We start from the raw sequence: 27,418 nt of genomic DNA, 5'->3' as shown, positions 1-27,418 counted from the left end.
GGTCCATCTTGCAAATTACAAATGAAGAGTTAAACTTAAAAGGAAACCCGATCCCTCTGTTTGGAAAAGATTTAATGCCATTGAAAGAAGTTGCATGTGATCTCATGTCTGTGCCAAATGAACATCACCTGATTAATTATCAATATCACCTTTGACCCGGGCAAGGAATGTTATTTATAACTGCAAACTTCAAACAATAATTTCATATTACCAAGTTCAGGACAGGAACAAGAAAAAGAAAGAAAAGAAAAGGGTATTTTCTAAATATTGAACTAGTTGGTAATTAGATGTTGGAATAAGTATTAACCACATCCAGAGAGTAGCCAATTATATTGTTGCAGCAGGTAAAACAAGTCAACACTAACATCAAAGATATCCTGACAATCTTTTATATTTCCCTTTTCTTTTAACTGTTTATCTGGTGATATCTATTGCTAATCTCTGATTGTAAAAAAAAATTGAATTTATAATAATCACCATTACTCATTGTATGTTATTTTAAAGAGTTCAGAAAGCAAATGCACATTTTGCATTTGACTACGATCACTTTAGCTATCCAGTGCTTAAACATTGGCTTTACTAATTTCTCATCTCATAATGACACCATTGTCTCTTATCTATAGAGAAGCAAAATGACAGATGTTCAACCAAGTGAATTGAAAGACCTCATAAAAATGTAATAATTTTTAACTTATAAGTCCCTAAACAAATTAACTTCTCAGGGAAAGAAGACCATATTAGACAGCCTTTGTAATATCTTGGCTTCTCATTCTCAGAATAATGCTAAATGCTTACCATCACATAAAAAGTATCAATAGTATTTATACACATAGACACACATACTGCTGAAGATTGCTATACGTATGTCCAATGTTGCATTTCAATAGTTCCAAAATTCTGATTATGATTTGAGGTTCACGTTACTTTATCCTAAAAGAGGAAGCTTTTTTTGGGAAGCAAATTCTGCTTTTGTTATGAGAAATGTTAATGACTTTCACATCAAGAGTATTTACATAATATATTGAATCAAGTGAGAACCATTGTGGTGTAGTATTGAAGATATTGGCCCTGGGAAACTCTGAGTCCTATAAAGCTCACTTGGTGACTTCGGGCCAGTTGGTCACTCTCAACCCAACCTACTTCACAGTAGGAGCAAAGTGTACTATGGATGCTGCCTTGAGCTCTTGAAGGAAAGGTAGGGTATAAAACTAACATTAGCCATCTCATTTTAACATAGCATGCCACTGAAATTCAGTCAGACTGGTTTATTGTTCAGTGGTTAAGCAGCTATAGAAAACTAGATTGAGTACACTATAATTCACTTAACTACACATAAGCTACAGGATTTAATACAGATAACCCTCAACTTGCAATAGTTTGTTTAGTAACTGTTCGAAGTTGCAATGGCAACAGTGACTTATGACTGTTTTGCATACTTATGACTGTTGCAGCATCCACATGGTCACACGATCAAAAATTAGATGCTTGGCAACTGATTCATATTTAAGAGGGTTGCAGTGTCCCAGAGTCATGTGATCACTTTTTGTGGCCTTCTGAGAAGCAAAGTAAATGGGGAAGCCAATTTCACTTAACAACTGTGTAACTAATTTAACAACTGCAATGATTCACTTAACTGTGGGAAGAAAGGTTGTAAAATGAGGCAAAACTCAATTAACAAATGTCTCGCTTAGCAACAGGAATTTTGGGCTCAGATATGGTCGTGGAGGACTACCTATATCAGTGGTGGCGAACCTATGGCACGGGTGCCAGAGGTAGCACTCAGAGCCTTCTCTGTGGGCACGCCCGCCGTCGACCCAGTCCTAGGCCTTCAGCTGAGTTTTATAAAACCTTTTCGCTTTAGGCCTCTGCCGTCATGTGCAAAAAAAAAGAGGTTCAATCAGCCAATTTCAACTTTTCGCAGGAAAAAAAATCTTACAAAGTTGGAATTGATTGATTGAACTTTCTCACCCAGTCTGCCGTTACCACCGCAGCCACGCCCAGCCAATGGGCCATGCCCACCCAATTGGCCACACCCAACCAATGGGCCACACCCACCCAGCACTTGACGATGCATAAGTGGGTTTTGGGTTGCAGTTTGGGCACTCAGTCTCTAAAAGGTTCACCTATATAGTCAGACTTTTAATTTCACTTCTTTCTAAAGTTTAGATCAAAGACTTTTCTATCTAGACATTACTTTTTGTAAATTCCTGTATTCACTTAATATGTTTAACCAGTTTGTTAAGATCAGCATGATATGTGAACCTTGTAACTCAGTAATTTCTGAGTCATGATAACTGAGTAAACAAAGAGTACCCAACGTAATAATAAATTAACAAACCATACCCAGAAATTCTCATGCTGTCCAAACCTGAAGTCTATCCTTTCTTGTTCCTTGAAAATAAAGAACTTAAGAGTACACTAAAGAATCAATCTACTACAATTGCACCTCCTTTTGAAAGTGGTTTTCCTTTTCACTCTCTATTAGAATGTACAGGGGCAAAAAGGGTGGGGAAAAAACTATCCTGTTTGCAGTGGCTCAGTCACAGATTGGCCCACCATAGGGTTTTGCCAATTGTTTTTTAAAAAGATAGCTAACTAATACTAAGCCTACTGAAAGTTTTGAACACCGTCCTAAATTAAATAAAAGCTTATTGTAGTTAATCTGATACATTAACACTTTCTAAGGGGGCTGGGAGGCCAAAAAACCAATAAAGTTGGATGGAATAATTCTGAAATATTAAATATTATTGCTGTGGCAATTAGAAAAGAACTGAGGTGGTTTCCTGAGGCTGTTGTTACGTAGGAAATGCTACTGTCCGTACAGTTTTCCCACCAAACGTTTAAAACTCTGGAATATTCCAACCTGTACAACAGAATCAATATGTATGAATCGTGTGAAGAAGTTATGTGAACCAAGAAAATTGGATTAATTAAGTCAACATGATTGTTAACTATGGGTGTGTAATGCAGCCAAAGTAAAACAGAGCAGGAGAGCATTCTGTTCTCTGCCTCAGGCAGTAAAATCTCTTGGGCTCATCCAGCAAGTCAGGTAAGTTTAGAATTTAGAGGAAATGGGCTCTTCATGATCAGCTCATTAATACTGTATATTTTTTCAGAATATGTATTTTAAAACTTCATTCTCACTCTGGCACAGAGGTATGAATTGTGTATTTTATAGATTTTAAAATTATTATCATTTTTTAATATACAAATAACTCAACATAGTGAATATACCAAATATTCCTTTCTCTTCCTATTGTCCCCACAACAACAACCGTATGAGGCAATTTGAGTTGAGACCAAAATTCACCATTTCCTGGTTTCTAGCCCGGTGCCTTAACCATTAGACCAAACTGTCTCTCTATTTTATGTAGCTTCTTTATGCAGCAGCATGAGTGGCTCCACACTAAATTTGCTCATTTACTTCTTCCCAATCCTTTTTTCCCTTCTTTTCGTTGTGTATTTTGCTATATTTTCCTGAAAACAGATATTCTTAAATTTTAAACTATCTTCCCCTAAAAGGCAGAAAGAAATTACAAATACACCCTGTGCAATGCACTGTTTATTACCAGCTAAACCTAAGGATACCAGCCCCAATTTTTTCTATTAATAAGTATATAAATAATTTTTGTGTGTATGCACACATTCGTGACTTACCTCTAAATTTGTCAAGCATGAAAGATCAGGTCCACATGTGAAGATCTTGTTTAAACAGATTTATTACTACTTATGCCTTTGTATAGGAATCTTATCAATTAACAGACCTGCTTGGAGTTAGATAAGGGTCAATGGAATTCAAAGGGGAGGGGTTGGACTTAGTTTGCTTGTGGCTATATAGGGATTCTAGGATAATCCCTCTTTTAACCCTGTCCCCAGATTCTGCCATTGCTTCTCCTACAAAGCTGGTAGGATGAGGTCTAAACTAGTTTCTGGTGATATGTGAACATGTTTGGGGTAAAACTGAACTTTGTGCTTGTGGTATAATAGCCACAAGATCAAAATGTATCAGAGTTGACAAGTATTGCACTCATGTATGTGGCATGGGTAATCTAGGCTAAAGTCTGGATTAACAAAGCCATGATGGGTAGTTAAAGCATTATCTATGGTCCTATTTGCTGGTGATGATAATAATGAAATAAATAAGAAAAGCATAACTTAATGAAAACACTAAAGAAATGTAGATGTGTAACTTATGTGTGAAGATTGCATCAAAGATTGACTAATGGAAAAATGTCATTATTGTTCTTCTATACCAGGGGTGTCAAATTCGCAACATCACATGACGTGTCACAATGTATCACGACTTTTTTTCCATTGCTGGCAATAGGGTGGGCGTGGTTTCGGCCTGACGCATCCAGCCCACGGGCCAGCAGTTTGATACCCCTGTTCTATACAAAGAGAAAGAGAGCAAATGTGAATGCAAAATGTAAAGAGAATGCTTTGTTAACTGTGTTTGGCTGAGTTATGACAGTAAGGGTGCAAGAGATGAAAATAAGCAACAGTTAGAATGCCCAGCAGGGATTATGGAGATCCTCACATTTTCCTGAAAATCAGATCCATTTAAAACAATTTCCCCCCCAAAGGACTAGATAAAATTAGAAATATGCCCAATAATTATGTGCAGTGGACCATTTCCATCTCTTCTCAATGTAGTGTTGCCAACTATAGCTGAAATCATGTCAATTTCTTTTCCCCAACCTGAAGCAGAGGCTTCAGAGCAGAGCAGATTTTTGTCTCTGAACATTTGAGAAGTGCATGGATATAAGAAAGAAAGGTGACTATATGACTACAGATTCAGAAAAAGGGAAAAAGCGAATCGGCCTGAATTATGGAACCTTTTGCACAAATAGGAAATGCAAGGTTGACTGCTAAATACAGTAATAGCAGTCTGTGATAATAGTAAAGCGTGTGTAAGAATAAATGGAGTATCAGCTTGCTGGTAGGGAAATTCTGGGAGTTGAGGATCTGACATCTTAAGTTGCTAAGGTTAAGAAATGCTGGCTTAGAGAATAAGGCAACATCTCTTTGGTTGTCTATGGATAAACGTATAAGAAACACATGGGCTGTCCTTAGAGCTATTTGGGGATATACTAGTAATATGTGATTTATTGTGAAGAATTAATGTTTGTTAAAGAAGCAAAAAATGGCTGTGTATATGTGCTTCCTTCTATTCTGAAAATGAGAGTTGGATATGTAAGGAAAAATTTACAAGTAAACTAAATCTTGGACTGGGATATACAGTATAAGAATGTAATAAAAGAAGAAAAATGGGGTGAAGAATGACTGGTTACTGAATGAATGTGTATTGAATACAAAATTGAATGACCAGCATGAAAAATATGTGAGATGGTTTGGTTATATAATGAATGAATATAAATCACACACTAAATATATAAAAAAGAGTGCATGGCTTTAAAAGGAAGAGGAAGACTGACAAAAAGTTAGATGGAGTTAACAAAGAGTCTCAAAAAAGGAAAAGGAAAAAAATGAGAAAGGGAATAAATTACTTCCTGGATGTGGTAGAAACAAGGATGCTTCACAAAGAAAGAAGGGTATGGAAAAGTAGAGGGAGTGGTTTTGGTGTAGCAATATTCTTTTTTCTTATTGATGTGTTTTATTTTTCTGGCTTCATATATGTTATTCTTTTTATGTGTTGTTAAAAATGCTGCTTGCTCTGAAAGGAATACAGGCAGTCCTGTATTCCTTTATCACAACCACAATTGAGCCCAACATTTATGTTGTTGAGGCTTTGTTAAATGAGTTTTTTGCCCAATTTATGACCTTTCTTGCCTCAGTTGTTAAGTAAATCACTGCAGTTGATAAGTTAGTAACTTTGTTGGAGAGAGAGAGAGACTTTTTGTGAGCAGAAAAAATAGCCGCTGAATAAATAAAGATACTACCAGAACTCACATATACGCTGTTAGGCAGAGATTCTAGAGCAGATGTAAAAATCTGGAGCCCAAGGCCATATACAGCCCACAAAAGCTTTTGGGGCAATTACAGAAGTCCCCAAATATTTTGGACAAAGTGTGTTTTTTAATGTGATAAAAGAGGGAAATGATAAAAGGTATGACTTAAGAATATCCACATTAACTATATGTAACAGTACAACTGGTTTAATATAAAGGTGGTTTGGGTAGCAATGTGGTGTTAAAATTTAAAACTATACAAAAGTTTGAAATGCTTACAATATGCACAATAATTTCAAAATGTTTATCTTTAAAAAAGATGCAAAAGGGGAACAAACGATTTCCACAAATCTAAAACCCAGAATACAGAAATATTAAATGTTTGACTGTACACAATTTAACGCATACCTGCATATAATGAGCATCAGTCTCTAAATCAGTAATCCTTTACTGAATACATAGCCATTTATTATAAATTGGCACTGACTGAATTATTTAAAATGGTAATTTAATTACTGGGCTGTGTAAAACAATACATTACTGATATTTTTTTATATATGTTCAAAGAAAAATTAAAATGTGTATACTGTTCCTGTAATAAATGAACTAATCAGTAGGGGGCAGACCATTCACAACAGATATGCTGATGATGTTACCTAGTTTGGGTAATGAAAGGTCTGCAAGAAAACAAACAAGCTCAGAGAGCACCAAGGACCCTTCAGAAATGCTAAATTTAAAACAGAAAAATGGAATTGTCTTCTAGTAATGCTTTAAACTAAGCCTTTAACCTTTGGGACAAGAACATAATTTAAATGGTGAATTTATTTGGAAGTAACAACAGCGTGATTCAAGCTTTCTACAAAAACAATTAACAATATTACTGAGATTTGGTTTTCCTCCTCCTACAAGTAATTTTTAGGGTGCTTTTGGTGACAGCTCCAGTGCTGTTTATCTAATGTTACTTTTGCATCTACTTTTTTCAATCCATTTTCTTTCTGTCATTAAAATATAATTTATGTTAAGAATTTAATATATACGTTTAATTATATAAATAAATATATAAATAAAATTATATAAATAAAATATTAACAAGATGAGAGTTCCCGCACTTTTTTTTTTTAAGAAAAAAAGCACCAGCTATTAGTAAAACATTCTGCCAGTAAATTGTTTTTCCTTATTTAGAATTGGTGTAAATACAGGAAGGTTGAAACAGAACATGAAATCATCCAGATGCCTACCTCCAGTCTAAAATCAAGAGAAAAATTATACCACATCAGACCATTTCTACATAAATCACAACTATCATCACTCCAGCTGACACACAAAAGCTAGCATTTAATTATAGTTGATTATGATTTCATGTTGAAGTTTAAACGCCAGTCCAGAGTTCTTTTGCGCATGTAGTCTGGACACAGCCAATCCAAGCATTTGTCAGAGTTATTGAAAGCTTAATAAAGGCTGCACATGAACAGGAGACCAGAAGAAGGTTGTTGTGGATACCAAAGCTCACCAGTCATTAAAAATTATCTTTATTACAATCATTCATTTATTTTTACAAATGCAATTTGAAATCAATTGCATCAATAGATCAAGATACATAGACAATAAAAATGTGTGCTGCTTCCTGGTTAAACCTCTGACACATCTCAAATGTTTACAAGCCAGTAATTAAACAAGACTATATGATTAATAAATAATAACATCTGGTCCAGTTCAAGTATCTTTCAATACACCAGACTTGACATAGAAACCCTGAAAGCCTAATGCTAAATATGAGTTGCAGTCAGTAAAAAAATTGTCAAGTTTTATGCCTCAGGGCTTAGATTCCTTAGCTTTAAAATGAAAGGTATGTGATATGAAACCATAAAAAGTAATAGGCTGAGACAAGGTGTTGCAAGACCTAAAGATTTTAAAATATTTCAAATATTTTGCAATTGTTTATAAATTAGGAAACTTTTTACATACTTATAATAAAGTCTTTGGATTCTCTTCAAGCTACCCTGTGCGTGCCTCCCCCCGTCCCCGTCCCCCTCCCTCTCTCTCATAAATACAATTGTACAGAATAAAGCAGGGGGGAAAGCAAGTCTTTTTAAATTTCAGGTTTCTAGTGTAACAATTCCAAAGCAAGATTGCCATTTTGGTTGCATAAGCATTCCCTCATCTTTTTACCTTGTGCTGGACTATGCATTCTTCCCTGTCTGTGAGATTGTTTTCTCTAAGATTTACGTTAAAACAACATAAATATAGTTATGTTCCCCCTACAGACCAACTGTGCCTTTTCTGTAATACCAGAAATAGAGATATATTAGTTCTCCTTGTTATTATTCCTTATTTTAATATTTTGTCAGCTGCCTTAGATAGTTTTAAACTTTGGATAAAATGTTTTAACTAACCAGTATTACTGAAATAGAAGAAATGTGGCATGTGCTTTAAGAATATGCATGCTTTTATTTTACAATGTCAAGCCAAAGGCTAGGATCTCAAGTGTCGTTAGTTTATGATTCTGAAATGTGTTGTGTCTGTTATTATATTAAAGTTGAGACAGGAATGTGGATATTTAATTAATTCTTTAATGGCACAGACTTATTAAAAATAAAAGAAATGAAAATATTGGTTCCTCTGCCTTGCAACTAAGAAAAAAATGATAATGAAACAGATAATAAAATCAGATTTTGACTGGGAGATCTTGAAACTACAGATTTTTTAAATTATAATAAAAAAATAAGATTTCATGGGATAATTAGACAATTTTAAAAGTAGCAAATGGTGGAATAACTCCATTACATATTTTCTGTATTTTTTAAACTATCTAAACAAGGCTCTAGAACAATTATACTTGCTCTTTCAGCATGGTTCAGGAACTGTTATCTAGTGTATTTTATAGTATCTTTTTATGATGGCAGTTACCAGCAGTTATTGTATCCACTTAAGCAAATAAATACATGCTTTATGTGGTGAAATCTGTATGAAGTTTTCACACACAAACAATGTGTTGGGCAGTTATATAATTAATGTAAAATTTATGAATATTAAATTTTAAGACAGTTCTAATGAGGCTGTAATATTTAGTTGATTCATATCAGAACACTTGATTTGTTAAAATATGATTGATTTACTGAAGTAATTAAAAATGTGTGTTTTGTATGTGCCAGTCCCATCATGGCCCTTACAGCAGCATAGATAGGCTTTTGAACAGCTTCTCATCTAGAAGTATTATTGTATTCCTGTGCAAATATATTAGGATTTAGCAAACAATGGCTTTAAAAGAAATTAGCTTTAAGAAACATGGAAGAAAATAGAAAATAAGACTAGCAGGGAAAACATGAGTCATAGTATGCTAGACTTTTCCTTAGAAAAATTTAGAGTGCTACATATGTTCACGAATTGAAAATAAAAGGATTTCTCTAATTCTGTCCATTTCAGTACAAATGAAAACTCTCTTTGAAAATATATATCACGAACTACCTTATACCAGACAAGGACAGTGCTGTCCCAAAAGAAACAGTATTATCAGCAATAACATAATATCTTACTGTACATAAAGTCCTTGACTTACAACTACAGTTTGGACCAGAATTGCCATTGTTAAGCAAGGTAGTTATTAAGTGATTCATGCCCAATTTTACAATCTTTTTGGTCACAGCTGTTAATCAAATCACTGCAGTTAAGTGAATCATGTGGTCATTAAGTGAATCTAGCTTCCCCACTGACTGTTTGTTGGAAGCTGGCTAGAAAGGTCACAAATGGTGAACACATGATCAAGGATGCTACAACTGTCATAAATACATGCCAGTTGCCAAGTACTTGAAGTTTGTTACATAACCATGTGATGCTATGATGGTCGTAAGTCTGAAGACCAGTCAAGTCACTTTTTTCAGTGCCATTCAGTGACTTTGAACAGTCACAAACAAATGGTTGTAGGTCAAGGACCATCCGCTATGTAATGTAAGCTGTAGCATATTACTGAGCATGGTCATTGAACAAAAGTACTAATGCAAAGTTTTCATTCAGATCGTTTCTTTTTCCAAATAATCCTCATTCATGGACCAGCTGAGGTTGTAACACAAGTAACATGGAGAAAAATCCCTGAGAATTCTGATTTAGAAAGAACAGTATCCATTATGGAAAAATGGATGCTACTACTTATAGATAGGTCACTTGTGCTTTATTATATTGCAGGGATTATATTTTTAATGGTGCTCTCAGTGTCGCTGCCAGAAAAAGCTAATAATGATTTCCTTTCTTCGCTAAAGTGCAAACTAAAGGTGCATCATTGAGAACAGCAAACAAATCAGCAAGTTACAAACCTGATAAAAAAAAAATCATAGCCTTTTCTCCTCGAAGTGAGGGACAATTCCAGTATCATCTTGGGCTGAGCTGTTTTCTTTTTCATTCATCTTCAGATTCTCTTCTGCAAGCTGTGATAGGTATTTCTATGTGGGACAAAGAAACTGCTTTTACAATAATTAACATTTAAATTGCCTTAAATACATGATGTATTTCCATATAAGCGTTTATAATGCCAGGGGATCAAAAAAGAAGTACAAACCTAATAATTAGTCCCAGTGACAGCATGACTATACATATATCAACTCACCTCAGCTTCTCTTCTTTGCCAGTCTTGCTCGGTTTACTCTTTAACTAGTGATGTTATGGTGAGCATGTGCGGATATGTTTAACACAACTTAGCACTTTTTTTCCAAACTCAAAGCAAAAATTCAAAATGCTTCCAATTACTAGCATGAGTTACTAAGAAATCCTTGTGCAATATAATTTTGATAATGTGCTTTGCAATGATGAAAAAGTTACAATTTGCGCTAAAATTGCTTAATAGTAGGATCACAGGTAGTCCTTGACATAATGACTGTAATAGAGCCTGCTCATTACGGTTGCAAGTAGTGGCAATCATGTGTGACAGCCTTCTTTAACACATACACACACCCAATCTCCTTGATGCCACCATTAAATGAATGAATGGATCATTAAACAAACATGGGATATCTCATGGATGGGGTAGGCTCGGGGAGGCCTGCCATCCAGCATGGAAAACTTTGGAAAGTTTTTTACTACCTGTCTAATTTCCTTGAGGATCCAGCTTCTGCCATAGCTGTTTGGTGCACATTTGTGCTTTAACCGCTTTTTCTTTAGAGCTGAACTTTTTCTTGAGCTCTTCAAGGCAAACAAGCTATAGAAAGGTTTTATTTGTTTGCTTCCTTCCTTTCCTCTACTGTTCAGTCTGGCAGTGACTGACCGAGGTAAATAATACATAGATTTTGTCGCCCTTTTTCCTGGCATCCAGCAAATTTAGCAAATTAAATGGTTAAAAGGGATTGAGCTTGGAGGGCAGAGGCCAGAGAGTTTAGTTTCAGCACCTTAATGGGGAGGAGGAGAAAGATCAACAATTCTGTCCTTCACAGCTTTTTGTATTTTCTTTATTGAAGAAATGTAGCTTTTTGCAGGAGAGATGGGATCAAAGCAAGGGAAAGTTTTGGGGAAGCTCATCCTGAAATTGTCACCTTTGCATGTAGGCGGCTGGCTTCCCCAAAGCTTAGGAGAGTTTGCAGTCTCACAATGGCCAGCTGATCAGAGCAGAAAGCTCTGAAAGCAGCTGCCACCATTTCTGCCAGGAATTGTGTGTGCCAGTGCTGAAAACGGTGGCTGTTTCCAGGAGGCATGGGGAGGAGACTCAAGCACTGGAGGGTCCCATTAGAGCAGGATGTTGGGGAGAGCAGCAAGGGGCACTGCAGTGTCCCTGTGGTCAGTGTAAGGGCGAATGACGATGGAGTGCTGCAGCTGCCATTAGTTTGAAAAAAAGGTTATATGTAACTTTGAGGGGAGGTCTGTCATAACTTCAGAAAGCTATTAAGTTGTATACAACAGCCAGTTGTATCTCGAGGTCGACCTGTAATGAACTTCTCTTAGGCTAAATAATGTAAAATATTCCCTGGAGAAGAATGATTTGAATCTATCTACTAAAAAGTTGGTGGTTGTTTCATGTAATTCTTAAACCTCTTTTGAATCAGTATTGTTGAAAGAGTACTTAGGAATGCTTTAAAATTATATATTAAGTGCAGATTTAGTTTCACTTTTATATATACCTAGGATTTTTCTCTACTCACAATGCAAAATATGAAAGAAAAATATAAGCAAGACTTAATCAAAATAATAAATTTACAATATTTAAAGAAAATTAATAGGAAGGGAGGACAAGTAATGTCTATACAAGTAATTCTCAACTTACAACCATTCATTAGTAATTATTTGAAGTTACAATAGCACTGAAAAAAGTGACTTACAACTGATCCTCAGCCTTACGACTATCTCAGTGACACCATGGTTGCATGATCATGATCTAAACCTTTGGCAAACAGCTTGTACTTATGATAGTTGCAATGTCCTGCAGTCACCTAATCACTATTGGAAACTTTCCCTGGCCTCCAACAAGCAAAGTCAATAGGGAAACCTGCTGGGAAGAGGGCAAATGACAGTCATGTGATGTTTCACTTAACAACTATGGCAAAAAAGATTGTAAAAATTGGGTGCAGTCACATGATGCCTCACTTAACAACTGTACCCCTAATGACAAATTTTGCAGTCCCAATTGTTATAAATTGAGGACTACCTGTAACCTGTGCTGAAAACAGCTCCAAATCTATAGTGAACAGAAAGTGTTTCATCTGATTTTTTGGGAAAGTTCTCAACTCACTTATATAAAATTGCTGATCAAAAGAAAAGCAACAGCCATGAATGGGCCTTTACGTAGTGTCATCTCTCTTATTTTTTAGTATGATCCCTCTTCACCCTTCAGGAACTACTCAGTCCTGGTGCTTGCTTCCTTATTTATTTATTTGTTTGTTGAATGCATATGTCAGCCTCTAAACAGGGCCATATAACACCCAAGGGACTTGCAGCTCATCCTAGTCTAAGGCCTGGGAGCAGAGCCAGGTTTTGAAGACTCTTTAAAGCAAGATCTGGGTGAGGGGCAAATGGCAAGGCAATACTACTGGTGTAAAGTAGAGCCTTTGGAACAGCTGTGTACTTAGTGAGAAGTTAAATTCAGTAGATGTGCATACATGTACAACACACCTACAAGAAACTGATACTCTTAGTCCTTCTTGTAAAGAAGCCCGGCCAAAGCAATGCCATTTACTTCACACTCTTAAAAACAGATTCATCTGTTGCTTAGGTTTACTAAAACCATTAATATGTCCAGATCTTAATAAGCACATGCCACATTTAACCAGCTATGTAAAACTGCTTTGGTCTTAGATTTAGTGGCTATGCTAAAGGAACACCAAGAATCTTAAAGGCAAGCTTTTCACCTGTTCCCATCTCCTTTTTCATTTAAGCTTATGCATGGCTTATTACACCATGCTGTGTACATCATCTCACTTCTTGCTCTAAAGAGAAGCCAAGGTGGGGTGACAATCTTCTTTTGATCTCTAATGATACAATATGTAAAAATTCTTCAGATTTGCAACTAGAGAACTGAAGTATTTTAGCATTTAGCTTTGTGCTTCCTAACCTATGTGTGCCTTATTGCTTTTATCTTGTCAAGAACATTTTTGAGGCCCGCATCAAACATTCTGAAATAACTGGGAAAAATCATTGTTTAAAAAGAGTGTATGTTTTTAAGTGAGAAGGCACCGGAAATCCTACTATCTTTTTCTTTAGCATTGTAAAAGAGGGTTTTCAGCACTCACTACAATGGAGACCAAATATTGAAACAGACTCATTGTCAGACTGATTCTAAAATTCATAAATGATATTCCAGATTGCATTCTTATACATCCCATTATATTTTTAAAGTTGAGAGGTTAAAGGGGAAAAGTGTATTATTAAAGCATGTTTCATTTCGATCTTCCTTTCATTGACCAATTGATTGAAACAGACAGGTATTCCTTATAAGGGGCTGTTTGTGATCCAAATTGCTTGGTGGACTTGCAAAGTTTAAGAAACAGTATTCTAATTAGTTCATTTTAGATTTAACTGAGAACTATGGCATGTCCACCATTCTCATAACATATGAAAATGATAATATGAGCTTCAATATGCCATGGAAAAGTACATTTGAAAGTGCAAAAAAAAAAGCATTTTTGCCTTCTTTCTACTAGCTTCACTTTTTTAAATTTTACAACTTCTTTTATACAAAACACAATTTGTTCAGAACAACAGAATAACAGAGTTGGAAGGGACCTTGAAGGTCTTCTAGTCCAACCCCTTGCTGAGGCAGGAAACCCTATACCATTTCACACAAATGCTTGTCCAATCTCTTCTTAAAATCCTCCCTGTTGGAGCACCCACAACTTCTGGACGCAAGTCATTCAAAACAGAAAAACACAACACTGAATAATGATGTCTATATATTACTAAAACTCTTGTATCTAATTGTTTGTAACATTCAGCCGCGCAAAATAGTGCATCATAAGGCAACAATCTTTGAATCAACATATCTCAAATGAACTAACTTAAATATTGCCTCAAAAATTGGAAGCCATGACACCTGTGGGATTGAAATTTGGAAAAATTGTGTCTGCTTCAGTGATGTGCACTCCCACAATCACTTGATTGTCATTTCCAACATTCCCTGCCAACTTCCCACAAGTCAGTGGAGAAGCTGGCAGGAAATTGCTAGTCCGTGGTCAGTAGACAAATAAGTGGATGTGCTGCCAGTTGGGGGAGTGAGTGAGTTGATAGCAAGAGACATGGCAAGGTTCAGGAGAGTAAACAGAAGTGCATGAGAGGCATGGCACAGGTCCAGGAAGATGCCCGATGGTGTAGGTTGGGGAGGATGTCCAAGAGGTGTGACAAGAGCCAGGAAGGGTCTGTGAGGATGGAGCATAGATTAGGGAATGTGCATGAGGGTATGAGTCAGGGAGAGTGTGCAGGAATGTGAAGGAGGCAGGGCAAGAGTCAGGAAAAGCACATGGGAGTGTACTAGTAGCAAAAGAAATAACTCTGAAATGATGTCCTGATAGGTTACAGTTGTCTAGTATTCTTGGTATTTTCAAGTCCCTGTTTTGTATACCTTCCTAAATTTGTTTTATTTTATTTTATTACATGATGGACATGTAGATGAAGGACAACATTCTTCAAAGCTCTGAGGGTAAGTAGCAGTATATGACTTGAAAAAAACCTGGTAAATTAGTATTTTTTCTTCATAAAATGAAGAAAAAGGAACAACCTGAGGAAGAAACTGGATATCAGGACGTAATACTACCTTGTGTTTGTGGATGTTATAAATAGAGGGTTGAAGTGAAGAGGTGCTAATTCGCTTGGGAAAACTTCAATGTGATCTACTGCAAGTTTAAAGTGGCCACATAACCCAGCAGACTCTGGAGGATGCAAGCAGATACTATTGCTGTAGACTAAAATGCCAAGACAGAGTGTGAGGTAATCTTGCCTGCTGGAAAAAAAATACTGCAGAATCCACCATAAGTTCCAAAAATCTCAGGAAGTGGGAACAAATTGGTTGACACAAAAGTGCAAGCAGGCTAGATCTAATATAGCTCTGGCATTAGCAACTACTTCCTTTGAAGGAGCTGCCAGAAGGTAATTACTAAAGTAATGAAAAACTTATCTCACTTGAAAGTATTAAGTGGACTTACACAACCCTGTTGCATTTTAATACTCTTTTGCTGGAGTTGAAAGATCAAAGAGAAGCATCTTGAACTGAAACAGATACTCTCCATTAATAAATGAAGGCACTGGTGATAGTTTGTCCAGATTCATGTATATGTCCTTCACATCAGTCACGTAAACTAATAGCTATTAGAGGTGAGAACACTTGAAATCAATGGGATGAAGAATCAGTCTGAAGATACTGTTTTGCTTCAAGTTGTGAAATTACAGGAGTAAACTTCCCATTCTACCTTTAATAGAGGCAGGATATCTATTGTTCCTTTGCACAGCAGAGTGGTTACTCTGGTTTGCAAGATAAGAGAGGGGAGAAATAACTACAGCATAGTATTGTGAAGACCCCTGGAACTTGAAGGCATACATAGCTCTGCTTATTGTAATAAAAACCTATTATTAGTATTTTTTAATGCCCATTTAAGAAAAAAAAGTGAAGGCAATCTACGAACTTTACTGCTACAGTTGTGAACCATGAATTCAAGTGAAAGTAATGTTTGGTTTTCTGAAACTGAATTAGAAAATGCAAAGTCGGCTGCTTCTATTGCTAGAACTATTATATATAGAGAGGAATTGATGGGATGATTGGTTTTAAGTATCATACGAAGCTTCTTGTTGCAAGAAAGTATTACATAAAAAAGCTGTTGTACTTCACTGTGAAAATCTAAGTTTTACTTCACTGACACTGTTTCATTTAGTGACAGACAGTTTTACTTCACTGTCTGTTACTAAATGAAACAGTGACAGTTCAGTCTGATGTTGTCTCCTAACCAATTCAGACAATTCAGATCATGCCCTGAGACCAAACAGTATTTTTTATGGTTCAGAAGCTGCAACCAATTTGGTGCCTCGTGGTATTAATCTGCTGGCTACCAGTCATATTGCCTTCTCTGGGAATTTCTTTGGGGCTTCTACTTTTATTTTATTTGGTAAATGATTCAGCATAGTTATCATTTTCTTCCTCAAGAGATTTGATAATGACTTTGGTATTTAACTACCTAACCTCTACAAACCTAAAGAGATTGTATGTTACTAAAGTAATATAATTTACACCCAAGTTCATGCAGTTTTCTGTTCTACTATGTGCTTTCTAAAATACTCTTCCTAGTCCAATGGTTCTCAACCTGTGGGTCGGGACCCCATTTGGGGTCGAACAACCATTTCACGGGGGTCGCCAAACAACGCAGTCCGCCATTTTTTCCCTTTTCCTTAGCTGTGCTACTCCCTTTTATTCTGCAAACGGTGCTGCACCCGTTGAGTAGTCCTCGACTTACGACCGGTTGAGTAGTCCTCGACTTACGACCGGTTGGGGGTCGGCGCATTAAAAAGGTTGAGAACCACTGTCCTAGTCCACCACTACTATGATAAAACTGAACTGGGCGGGGAGACACAACGCTGCAATGAAGAACAATGATGATGCATGTACCACAGTAGAATACATTTTCAGGCTAAAGATCTTCCATATACTATCAGTAGTTTGGATAATTTAATAATCTGAATAAAATAATAATTTTATTTTATTACCTGCAGATTTTTATAGTGAACAGTACTTCTACAATGATGAATTTTTGCTGCATCTTCATTTGTGTAGAAAAGTCCACAAAGTTTGCAGTAGTAGCCAGTTCTGGGAACAACAAATTCCACACCTATAAAAAAAAATGAATTATAATAATTAGGAAAAAATTTAAAAAACATGCATAGGAGAAAAAAATGCTGAATGCATGTTGTCAATTTGAATAATGAATTGTTATGAATATGTGTCCTAGGATAATATTGTAAGATCCAGTCTGGACAATCACCGAGACCAGAGGTTTCGTCTTCCGAGCTTTCAGAGTTGTGCTACAGCCCATTTGCAGGGAGCTTTTCTCTAGTTCATTATTATCCATTGGATCCTAATGAACTACAGGTAGTCCTCAACTTACAACAGTTCATTTAGTGACCGTTCAAAGTTACAACAGTACTGAAAAATGTGACTTATGACTGTTTTTCACAGTTACAATCTTTGCAGCACCCCATGATCATGTGATCAAAATTCAGATGATTGGCAACTGACTCATATTTATGACCATTGCTGTGTCCCAAGGTCATGGGATCCCCTTTTATGACTGTCTGGCTTCCCCATTGATTTTGCTTGTCAGATTCACTTACCAATCATAGTGATTCACTTAACAACTGAAGCAAGAAATGTCATAAAATGGGACAAAACTCACTTAACAACAGAAATTTTGGGCTCAATTGTGGTCACAGTTCGAGGACTATCTATATAGCATAGCCGATACCATTTCACAGAAAACCTAATAGTAACTTTTTTCATGTTTCCATGTCTAATTATTCAGTGAGTAAACATACTATCTAATTATTTTCATCTTCCAATTATTACATGTTTAAATTCAACATAGAACATTTGAGCCATTTGCATCAATAAAAGAACTATAGAAATATGTAAATATTTGATGTTATTTTTTATTTGATCAATTTATAAGATTAGAGGAAGAAGATTCCACATGCCAGACCTGCATTTCTTAAAAAAAGATCTGGACAAAGCATATTACTCATTTTCATTCCTTGTCTATTTTTGTTCCTTTTAGAGAAAAAAGGGTTTTAAATCCAAATATTAGAAGGAAGACTTACAGTTGAAAATAAATAAATAAATAATATCCTCTGTTTCTAAAGAATGGAAGGGAAAAAAGAAGTGAGAATTTCCATTTCCTTTCATTCTGGAATTCTTTCTCTTTTATAGCTCTGACTTGGGGAAACAGATGGAAACGGCAGCAGTTAAATAATCAATCAAACACATGGTGACTTAACATTTTAAAGTGAGCGTTCAGTTCTTTCAATATTTTTCTCTCCTTTTGGTTTTTTTTGTTGAGATTCCTTAAAAGTTTGCTCTTGTTTTGGGCTCCTAGTATGATGTCTGCAGCTAATAATAAAATCCAGTCAGTACCATTCATCCATACATTTAATCCTATTTACTTTACCATGATTGGTGATTCCAATTCAGTTTTTAACATTTCAGTTTAAATATATAATATGCAGAAAGTTGAAGTTCTCATCTTTCCTCTCCTTGATTATCACAATTTCCATATATGTATCATTATCTTCATTATCATTTTTATCCATCCTAACATCTAAGCAAAAATAATTGTTTATATTTTGTTTATTCACTCACTTGCAGCAGGCTGCCTCCCTGAATTTAATTAGCAAAAATCAACTGATTTCTCTTGGTTTCATTAAAGGAAATTGATTCATGCTGTTGACATCACTCATCTTGATTAATGAAACCTAAGTCTGTTCAGAATCAGATACATGACACTACATATTGAACATCTGGACAGCTGTGATTTTTCAGATTCTGTCTAACCACAGTATTTTTTTGAATCTGGAGTTTTAAATATTGTTCTTAAGGTAGAAAACGTCTCTGAATAAACTCAAGATACATTGTTCTGTAAGATAAAGATACTGTAAAAAGTAACATTGTATGTGAATCACTTCTAATCAGACAAACCTAGTGGAATGTTGAGCTCCGTAAATACATCATCTTGTTCCCACGATGGTGAAAAATACAACTTTTTTGATTCAACTTCTGGGAGATCAGGAGTTTTTATTTCTGTATACCTACAATTTGCTTTAAAAACAGAGGAACATTTTGAATAAAAGTAGTTTCTTAACATACACCTAAGCCTAGAACACTACCTACAAAATATTTTCTAGATCACTCAGGGATTCTTTCATGTGATATTCTCCAAAATTACTATGCATTGTTCCATCTACTTTTTCTTAAGAATTTAGGTGAAATTGTTAAATTGTTACATTCCAGTATTTTGGAAATTGTAATATTGCAAATATCTTAAAGCACAATGATCCTAAAGCACAAAGTGCAGTTACACCCTAGTGATAAAATATTCTGGAATATTATCCTATTAAATAAAAAGTTCCCATAGGACACTTCTATCAAATTATTTTCTAGCAAACAAAAATATCCTTAAAATATAAAGGCAAAACTGAACAACTGTAGAACTGTCACAACAAATACACTGGAACTACATTAAAATTGTTCTCACAATTCCTTGTCCAGATAGATTACTTAGAAGGTTTCTATAATCAATGGTATTGAATAGTATGATCAAAGCAATATCAATAACACAAACTGGTGAAAGCCTGACTGAAATTGAGCCAGATAATCATTTAAATCCAATTACTTCTAATTCTCTATCACATTAGCAAATAATGGAATATTTGATAGTGGTGTATATATAGCCTCATTTAATGGCTACTTTGTTTAGTGACTATAAATATGACAGTATTTTTTTAAATAATAATTTTGCAACCAATGGGCACACTTCCAATCCAGTTTCATGAACCTGACAACAATGCACGCCAAAGTAAGAGTAACACTGATGTAGTTGTACTTGAAAACTTTATCTAAATGAGATAGCAACAACCAGTAATCCTTGTTGGATCTCTCTTTCAGTCACTTGTTTGCTTAGTGACCATTTCACTTCTAATTTAAGAAATGAATTGTGATCGCTAAATGATGAGAGGATATAATTAAACCATTCTTGCTGATTTATGAAGGGTTTTTTCAGTAAAAGTTAAGTAACTGCCTTCAAGAAAGCAATTCCCTCACTCACAAAGTCATTAATCACCTCCAGGAACCATGGATTCAGTTGCAAATTGGTTGACTTAATTAGCTAGATTGAGTAAGGACCAAGCAAACAGGTAGAGGCTCTTATCTCCCCAGATATCCTGTTTAAAATGAAATGTGAGAATCCAGAAATCCATTTCACAGCAACCTGCTTCATGAGATCCCTAAAAAAAATCAACGTCATAAATGAAGAATAATTATTCTTCACATTGACAATTCTAAGTAATCTAAGATAGCATTCTAATGTTTCAAATTGTAGGAACCTAGAAGAGGTCATAACAAGATAACTCTTCAAGAGTATTTGCTAAACGTTTACATAATATCCTTGATAATATTTGATGTGATTTAATGTTGACAATCAGTTCATCAATCTAACTCATTGCCCGGAAAGTTAAAATCTTTGAGTAACACACATTTGTATTGAAATACAGTAAACTTAAATGTATTGCTTATGTAAAAATAAGGAAAAAGGTACAACATACCTTGAGTCTTTGGCTTTTCCTCACTTCCATTGTTTCTTTCTTCTTGAGATTTTTTTGCTAGGATATCCTTATCTTCATTATTCCTGATTTCCAGAGTTTCTATCTCTTTATAATCATCTACAAGTTTGTCACTCTGCTGGAAGGATTGTTCCTTTGAAGGATCTGAAGATATGTACTGCGTCTCCAGTTTTAACTGAAAATTAGAACTTTCATCTATTTTTCTGTCATTATCATGATGATCTGAATGCTCTTCAGATCTAATTTCATGCAATTCATCTGGTTTATCTTCAGTATCAGAGTTTAGATGGGTTACTTTAGTCACTGTATTATTACCTTCAGAGCCACTTACATCTGCATTTTCTTTCTCTGATTCTATGGTGGCTTCCAATATATCAGATTTGTCTTCCTTTGTACTTAATAAACTGTGTTCATTCTTTACTTCCAATCCAGCAACTAAGGTACTCCTTAGGGAACATTCTTCCTCTTCCTGACCTACAGTTACTATTTCTTCAAGTTCAGTTATATCGGGTTCCATAATAAGATCATCCTCTCCTACCTCATCAACAGTTACAAGCTCTTCCATATTGGTTGGATACCAAGTTTCCGCTTCCATGTCACTTCCGCTCTCCCAGTCCTTCAACGAAAAGGCAAATTTTATTAAGAACATTACAATAAATAAACATACAGACTGCTTATTACAAATTGTTTTTAAGAATAAATCATGATCGCTGTCTTTATTACTTTATTACTTATTTATTAGATTTATATCCTGTGCTTCATTCAGGACCTCAAGAAGGCACACGCATGTCACTATCTGGACCCAGATTAGTTCCTATACTAGATAAATGTCTATGCAGATTCTCAGTCATCCAAGTCATAGTTATCCCAAAGATGCTTTTTCATGAGGCAACTGGACTTTTTTGTTTTTCTTTGAAGACATTTCGAGAAGCAAAACATCTTCAAAGAAAAACAAGAAAGTCCAGTTGCCTCGTAAAAAAGCATCTTTGGGATAACTATACTAGACTTAAAAAAAAATCTGGTTCAATGCCACCTACTATGGCCTTCATATATTAACTTGCATGAATAACCATAAGAAATAATATTAATATTTATCTACATTGACTCAAATGCCATGATAAATAATATTTATTTATATTTGCTAATAAATAAATAATTATGGATTTATGTAGTAATAATACTTACATTTTGTTTAACAAAATTTTCAAACCATATCATAAAATAGAATACAAAAGTAATAATAATGAGTATATAGTGCATCAAAACACGTCTTAAAATGTAAACAGCATTAAATAAACTTTACAGGTATTTAAATGATATTAATGTAAAGAGTAGACCAAATTTGGAGGAGAAGGTATTCAATACGTAAGTTCAAAAAAAAGCTATTTACTCAGGTACCACCTTCCATCCTGGGGAAAGGTCTCAAGCTATATAGGGAGCATTTTATGTCTATTTACAAACTGAGAAATCTTTTAAGAAAGAAAGAATTTTTCCCTCAAGTTCTTTTTTGTGAAATGATAAGAGAACGGCTTAAGGGAGAATTTGGCCTAATCTTAAATAACAGATTATTTGAGAAAAAAAAATAATACTTGTAAAGAATTTCTTATAGATGGTCTTGTCTGCCTGTACTTCCTGTACCTTCCTAAAAATTCTCATTTAGTACTCTTCTCTGTATGCAAGTTGTGCTAAGCAGTAACAACTGAATTCCTGAACCATTTTATATAAAATCTGCCAATTTCAATTCCATAAGAGCCATAATTCTGGATTTTGGATGTGTTTGTAAGTCGGCCCATTTGAGTTACCTTGATTCAAAAGATTTTGCCCTATCATGTACCATTTCATCTAGTTAAAGGTTATAGACAGAGAGTTTAGTAGTATATAGTTATAATATACCACAACATTTTTGTTATTTTTGTTGTTGTTTAGCTTGAGTACTTACTGAGCTTGCAGAAATAAATGTAGCCTAATTAAACAAAATAAATGTTGTTAGCAAGATTTTTGTGGTTGTTTTGTCTATAAAACAACTGAAGTTCTTTCATAATTAATGTTAATAATAATGAATTAAAATAATTATTTTTATATTCATGATAGTTTATAGTACTTATTACCTCATTTTCATTTCCATTTTCTTTTCCTTTCTTTACATTATTTCTTTCGGCTATACCTTTTCCTTTCTTTACATTATTTCTTTCAGCTATACCAGGTGTCATGTTCTCTGCCTTTTTAGCATTGTCTTTTAATTTGTCTTTATCGCTTTGCTTTTGCCTGATAGTGTCAGGCATCATGATGGATTTTTGTTCTGACATTTCCTCCTTAGCTGTGGCTTCACAATGAGAATGTTTATGTTCTCTCGATCTTGTCTCTTCCTTTCTTTTGCCCTTCAAAGCAACATCCAGTGTTTGATTTTGATATTTATCAGACTTTTGCTTAGATGATTTTCTGTAACAATCTTCTTCTCTCATCTTATACACAGGCGAAAGATAAGCCCCTTTTCCACTGGGTGAACCCCCTCTTAAATATTTTTCTTTGTGCCCTCGGGTTGCTTCAACATGCTCTTCCAAGTCCAGGTGCCGTAAATAATGTTTTCTTTCATGAGTCCACATGTCATTCCTATCTCTTTTCTCTTCCACATTCTCTCTCCAAGGCAATAATTCTTTATCTTCCTCTCTCTGAGAATAAGGAAACTGATCCCATGGCTCTCTTCCATTTCCCCACTCTGTTCGGTTTGTGCTTAATGGGCTACGGGGGGAACTACAGGAAGTGAAGCTTGGAGTCCGTGATCTTGGGGAAAGTGAGCAGTTTATCGGGCTGCGGGAACGAGGCCTTTCCAGTCCATATCTACAGCACAGGAAAAGAGTGGCATGTTGCATATAAGCATAAATAAATCAGGTGCTACTTAAGGTCTACAGCTATTTTATGGTTATCTATTTTCAGAAGTAGTATATACATTTCAAATTGTCAATAATATTGAATATCAAGCTTGCCTTAGAATAATAATATTTGGCATGTGGTTTGTATCATAAACTGTATATGTAGTTAGAGGAGCAGAAACCAGCGTAAAATGTTAATATATTATTAGGTCAGGAAAAATTCACCATATGTCTAAGAATTGAATAAATGCTAAAACTATTACAGCACTGTCAAGATGAAACTCAATACTAGTGCTAACAGTAATAATATAAATTGGGTTTATATAATTAAACAGCTCTGGTGGTGAATATTAGATATTTATTCAGGAAAAGGATATTTAGATCTCTTATCTATCTTGATTCCTAAGGCAAAGATGGGATGATCCCAAGGCCTCTGATCCTGAAGCAAAGCTATTTTCCCATCTCTGCCTCTCTATGCTACACCCCTCCATTTCTGGCCATCGCTATCCGTGTCTTGGCTGCTGATATCTTCCCCCTTTGCAAAAAGGCTGGCCAAGATCTTCACTACTGGAGCATCTGCAAGAATAGCTCAGCTGTTCCACACTTTCCAGAAGCAGGAAAGACAAGGAGTAACAAAGTGACTTTTTGCAAGAAAAGTTGGGGAAAACTGCTTCTTCCTTTATCCTACATGGACTGCTTTTATTAGGTAGATATAAGCAATCCATGCAGAATAAAAGTGATATTTTTTAAACAAAGCAAACAGTATTTATAACATATCATTATTATTCAGATGGGAGAAAACCTCAAACTGTAAGGAACTATTAGTCTTATATTTGAAAGTCTGTCTTGCATGAATTTTTTTTTCTAAAATTTGTAGCTTGTTTCCAAATTATTTGGAAGGACCAGTAATAGTTTCTCCTCTACTGAAATCACATTATTTTTCCATACAACACAAAAATTAGAACAATATCAATATGAAAAAATACCTGTCTCCTTCTCTCAACATATCTCTTTCTCTTTGAGAATGAATATTTTGGATTATTGTTGCCACATTCTTTCCTGGTTTCTAAGCAAAATAAACATAATGCAACTGTAAATAAATGTATATTTTAACATTCTTAAAAATAACGTTGGCTAGCATATGTAGTTAATGGCCTATCCCAGTGGTGGCGAACCTATGACACGCGTGCCAGAGACGGCACTCGGAGCCCTTTCTGTGGGCATGTGCACTGTCGTCCCAGCCCCACCTCCCCTCGTGGCCCCCTCACCAGCAGCCCCCCCAGAGGAGAGTCACCCCCAGGCATGGGCCGCACCCTGCAGATGATGCTGCAGGGTGCGGGTGGAAGGTGTGGCTGCCATGGCACTGCAGGGCCACTGGGCGATCTGTGACAGGCCGTGAAGGCGGTGGGTGGTCCTACAAGATGGGGTGGGCAGGCCGGGGGTGGAGCAGCGGGGCAGGACGGGGGACAGAGTGGTTTTTGGGCACTCGGTCTCTAAAAGGTTTGCCATCACTGGCCTATCCTCACCACTGCATCCTTCATGAATTCTTTCCAGTTTTCATCGTAAACAATCAAATTGGTTGTACTTTTCAGTTAATTCCTTGTTGATGTGTACAGGTATTCCTCAATTTACAACTACGGCTGGGTATGGAATGTCCATTGGTAAGAGATGTAAAGTGCAATGACACATGAGGGGCAGGGCAAAGCCCTTCATAGTATGAAACCCACCCTCAGCCTGGCCCAGCAATGAGGCACAAAGAGGCTTCTTGGCACGCACCTTCACTTCCGTTCTGCATCTTCACTTCCGTTTAGTATTCATCAACTCCATTCCATAAAATCAATTAGCTTCATTCAAATTATTATGACTGCTCTTTTTGTTTTACTATTCATCCATTCTTCTCTCCTCTAGGTTTTCTTTTCATTTTTAAGTAAGCAACTTTTTCTTAATAACCAATCTCTTACTGCTAGTAGATTATCTGCCTTCCCCTTGGTAAATATGGCACTCATCAATTAATCCTTTATAATAAATTTCATTTTCTTATAATTTTTTTCATATTGCATATAGAATACTCTTCAGTTTAATTTTTCTTATGAATGGAAATGCTGCTGCAATTCTCAATATACATTGTGGCATGAACTATAATAAAACTAATGACTGGATGACACATGTGTAAGCAACTTTGCAAAAAATCACAGGAACTATTACTAAAAAATTGCTCCAGCTTGCCAGTGGGAGGGGCTCTCTGGGGTCTCATTACAGTTTTTTGTTAAAATATATATACATATACATACATACATATGTATATATACATATACATACATACATACATATATATATATATAGACAGTGTATTTAATTCCAGACTATGTTCCTAATTTTGTTCCTAATTAAAAGAGAGAGTCACCAGAATTAAAATAAAATACTGATATCCTTTCTTAAAGTTCTTAGTCAAAGACGTCATCTGAACTTCTCAGCTCTGAGCATATAACGTATCACTGACTATCCAAATCTACCAAACAACGAGGAATATTTGAAGGGGGAAAATAATAAAATATACTTGTGATTATTTTTGGAAGAGACAAGGTATCAGGACACAACATCGCCTTGTCTCCATGTAGGGATGGGTATGGAATTACTTATCTTTAGTACAGAGATATGGAAGAGAAGAAAAGGAAAGCATGAAAAATCTATCTCAACAATGTGCTGTGTGCTCTTTTCTCTAGAAGCGATTGCAATAAGACAATCTATGGGAAGGATCACAGAAGAAGAGAGGAAGATGAAGAAGGCATCAGAAATCTATTCCACAGTGAATCCCCCACTCTACAAAGCCAATTCAATAAACTGTTCTGTAGAAATGGTCCTTTAAGAAAAAAGGCTCCAATTTTTTTTTATTTTTTTTAAAAAAATATTTCATAGGTTAGTAAGGAAACTTGGTGGGTTTTGTATTCTGAATTATGGGGAATATGTAATTGCTTGGTCAATCACATAATAAGTCAAAGACCAAATGAAAAGAAACATTAAAAGAAGTCATGATTTACAAATTTTGTTTGCATCATTTGGTTTATTTAAACAAATTGAACAGGAAATAGGCCCCATCAATGAACAATGCATATACATATCAATCACTACAGTAGATGGTTTCAGAAAAAGAAGATAAATGTTTAAATTTTATCTGTAAACCAAAATGTGCAGTTGAAGACCATTTCTGAGCAGCCAGATTAACAGAATGACATGACAAACAATGATATTACCTTTAGTTGAAGTTCTTTGTATCTTTTAGACATTCTTATGAGTAACTTATCATCATTTATCATTGCAGGTTTCTCTTTATAATATTCTACCATAGCCTGAGCTGCTTCGGTATAGGCCATCTCTAAAAAAGCCTGTGATCATTCAAAAAATTGTTTAGAGTTTAGCTATTTAGTATGTACACAGAAGACAAATCCAAAAACTACAATAGTATATTAAGTTTATATTTTTAAAATGTAATTTTTCTAAATTATTTCAACATATTCATAAACACACACACATATTTACACATATATACATACATACATGCATACATAAATATATATATATATAATACAGTATATACAGTATACTATTCCGAATGGAATAGTCTGGTATAATTTTAGTTGCAGAAAATTACAGGAGGCTAATATCTTCAATTCTAGAGGAAAAGAAGATATCACGATAAATAATCAGTTGCAGAAGGTAAGTAGGTAGGTTGACAGATATTCTGCAAACCAGGAAAACAGTTGAATGAAAAGAAAGAGGGAGGAAGGGAAAAGATTGAGGCTTTGTTAGTGTTTACTAGCTACCTTACTTGTCTCTGTTTCTCTATTACACACAGAGAGTCGC

At 35.3% G+C, this 27,418-nt stretch overlaps 1 protein-coding gene and 1 long non-coding RNA gene across 6 annotated transcripts in view; one reads left to right on the top strand and one right to left on the bottom strand.

Moving 5' to 3' along the window:
* The first annotated feature begins 2,903 nt into the window (after positions 1-2,903).
* LOC120313035 lies at positions 2,904-26,802 on the top strand. Its single transcript, XR_005558012.1, has 3 exons — positions 2,904-3,049; positions 14,985-15,015; positions 26,281-26,802. It is a non-coding gene; the product is annotated as an uncharacterized LOC120313035 (long non-coding RNA).
* Positions 9,590-27,418, bottom strand: part of RBM20 (RNA binding motif protein 20) — an 83,208-nt gene continuing 65,379 nt past the window's right edge. For all 5 annotated transcript variants that reach the window (XM_039354519.1, XM_039354523.1, XM_039354521.1 and 2 more), the window contains exons 7-13: positions 26,809-26,940; positions 24,544-24,623; positions 22,796-23,525; positions 20,670-21,303; positions 19,048-19,167; positions 17,067-17,188; positions 9,590-10,342 (exon numbers count right to left, since the gene is read on the bottom strand). In XM_039354519.1, the coding sequence (XP_039210453.1) occupies positions 10,232-10,342; positions 17,067-17,188; positions 19,048-19,167; positions 20,670-21,303; positions 22,796-23,525; positions 24,544-24,623; positions 26,809-26,940 (1,929 nt within the window). In that variant the 3' untranslated portion in view covers positions 9,590-10,231. The remainder of the gene's footprint in view (positions 10,343-17,066; positions 17,189-19,047; positions 19,168-20,669; positions 21,304-22,795; positions 23,526-24,543; positions 24,624-26,808; positions 26,941-27,418) is intronic.

This window comes from Crotalus tigris, unplaced genomic scaffold (assembly GCF_016545835.1).
Source record: "Crotalus tigris isolate CLP2741 ecotype Arizona unplaced genomic scaffold, ASM1654583v1 scf7180000018556.678853, whole genome shotgun sequence".
NCBI lineage: Eukaryota > Metazoa > Chordata > Lepidosauria > Squamata > Viperidae > Crotalus > Crotalus tigris.
Note: the sequence above shows the minus strand (reverse complement) of the source record. Positions and strands in the feature narration are given on the sequence as shown.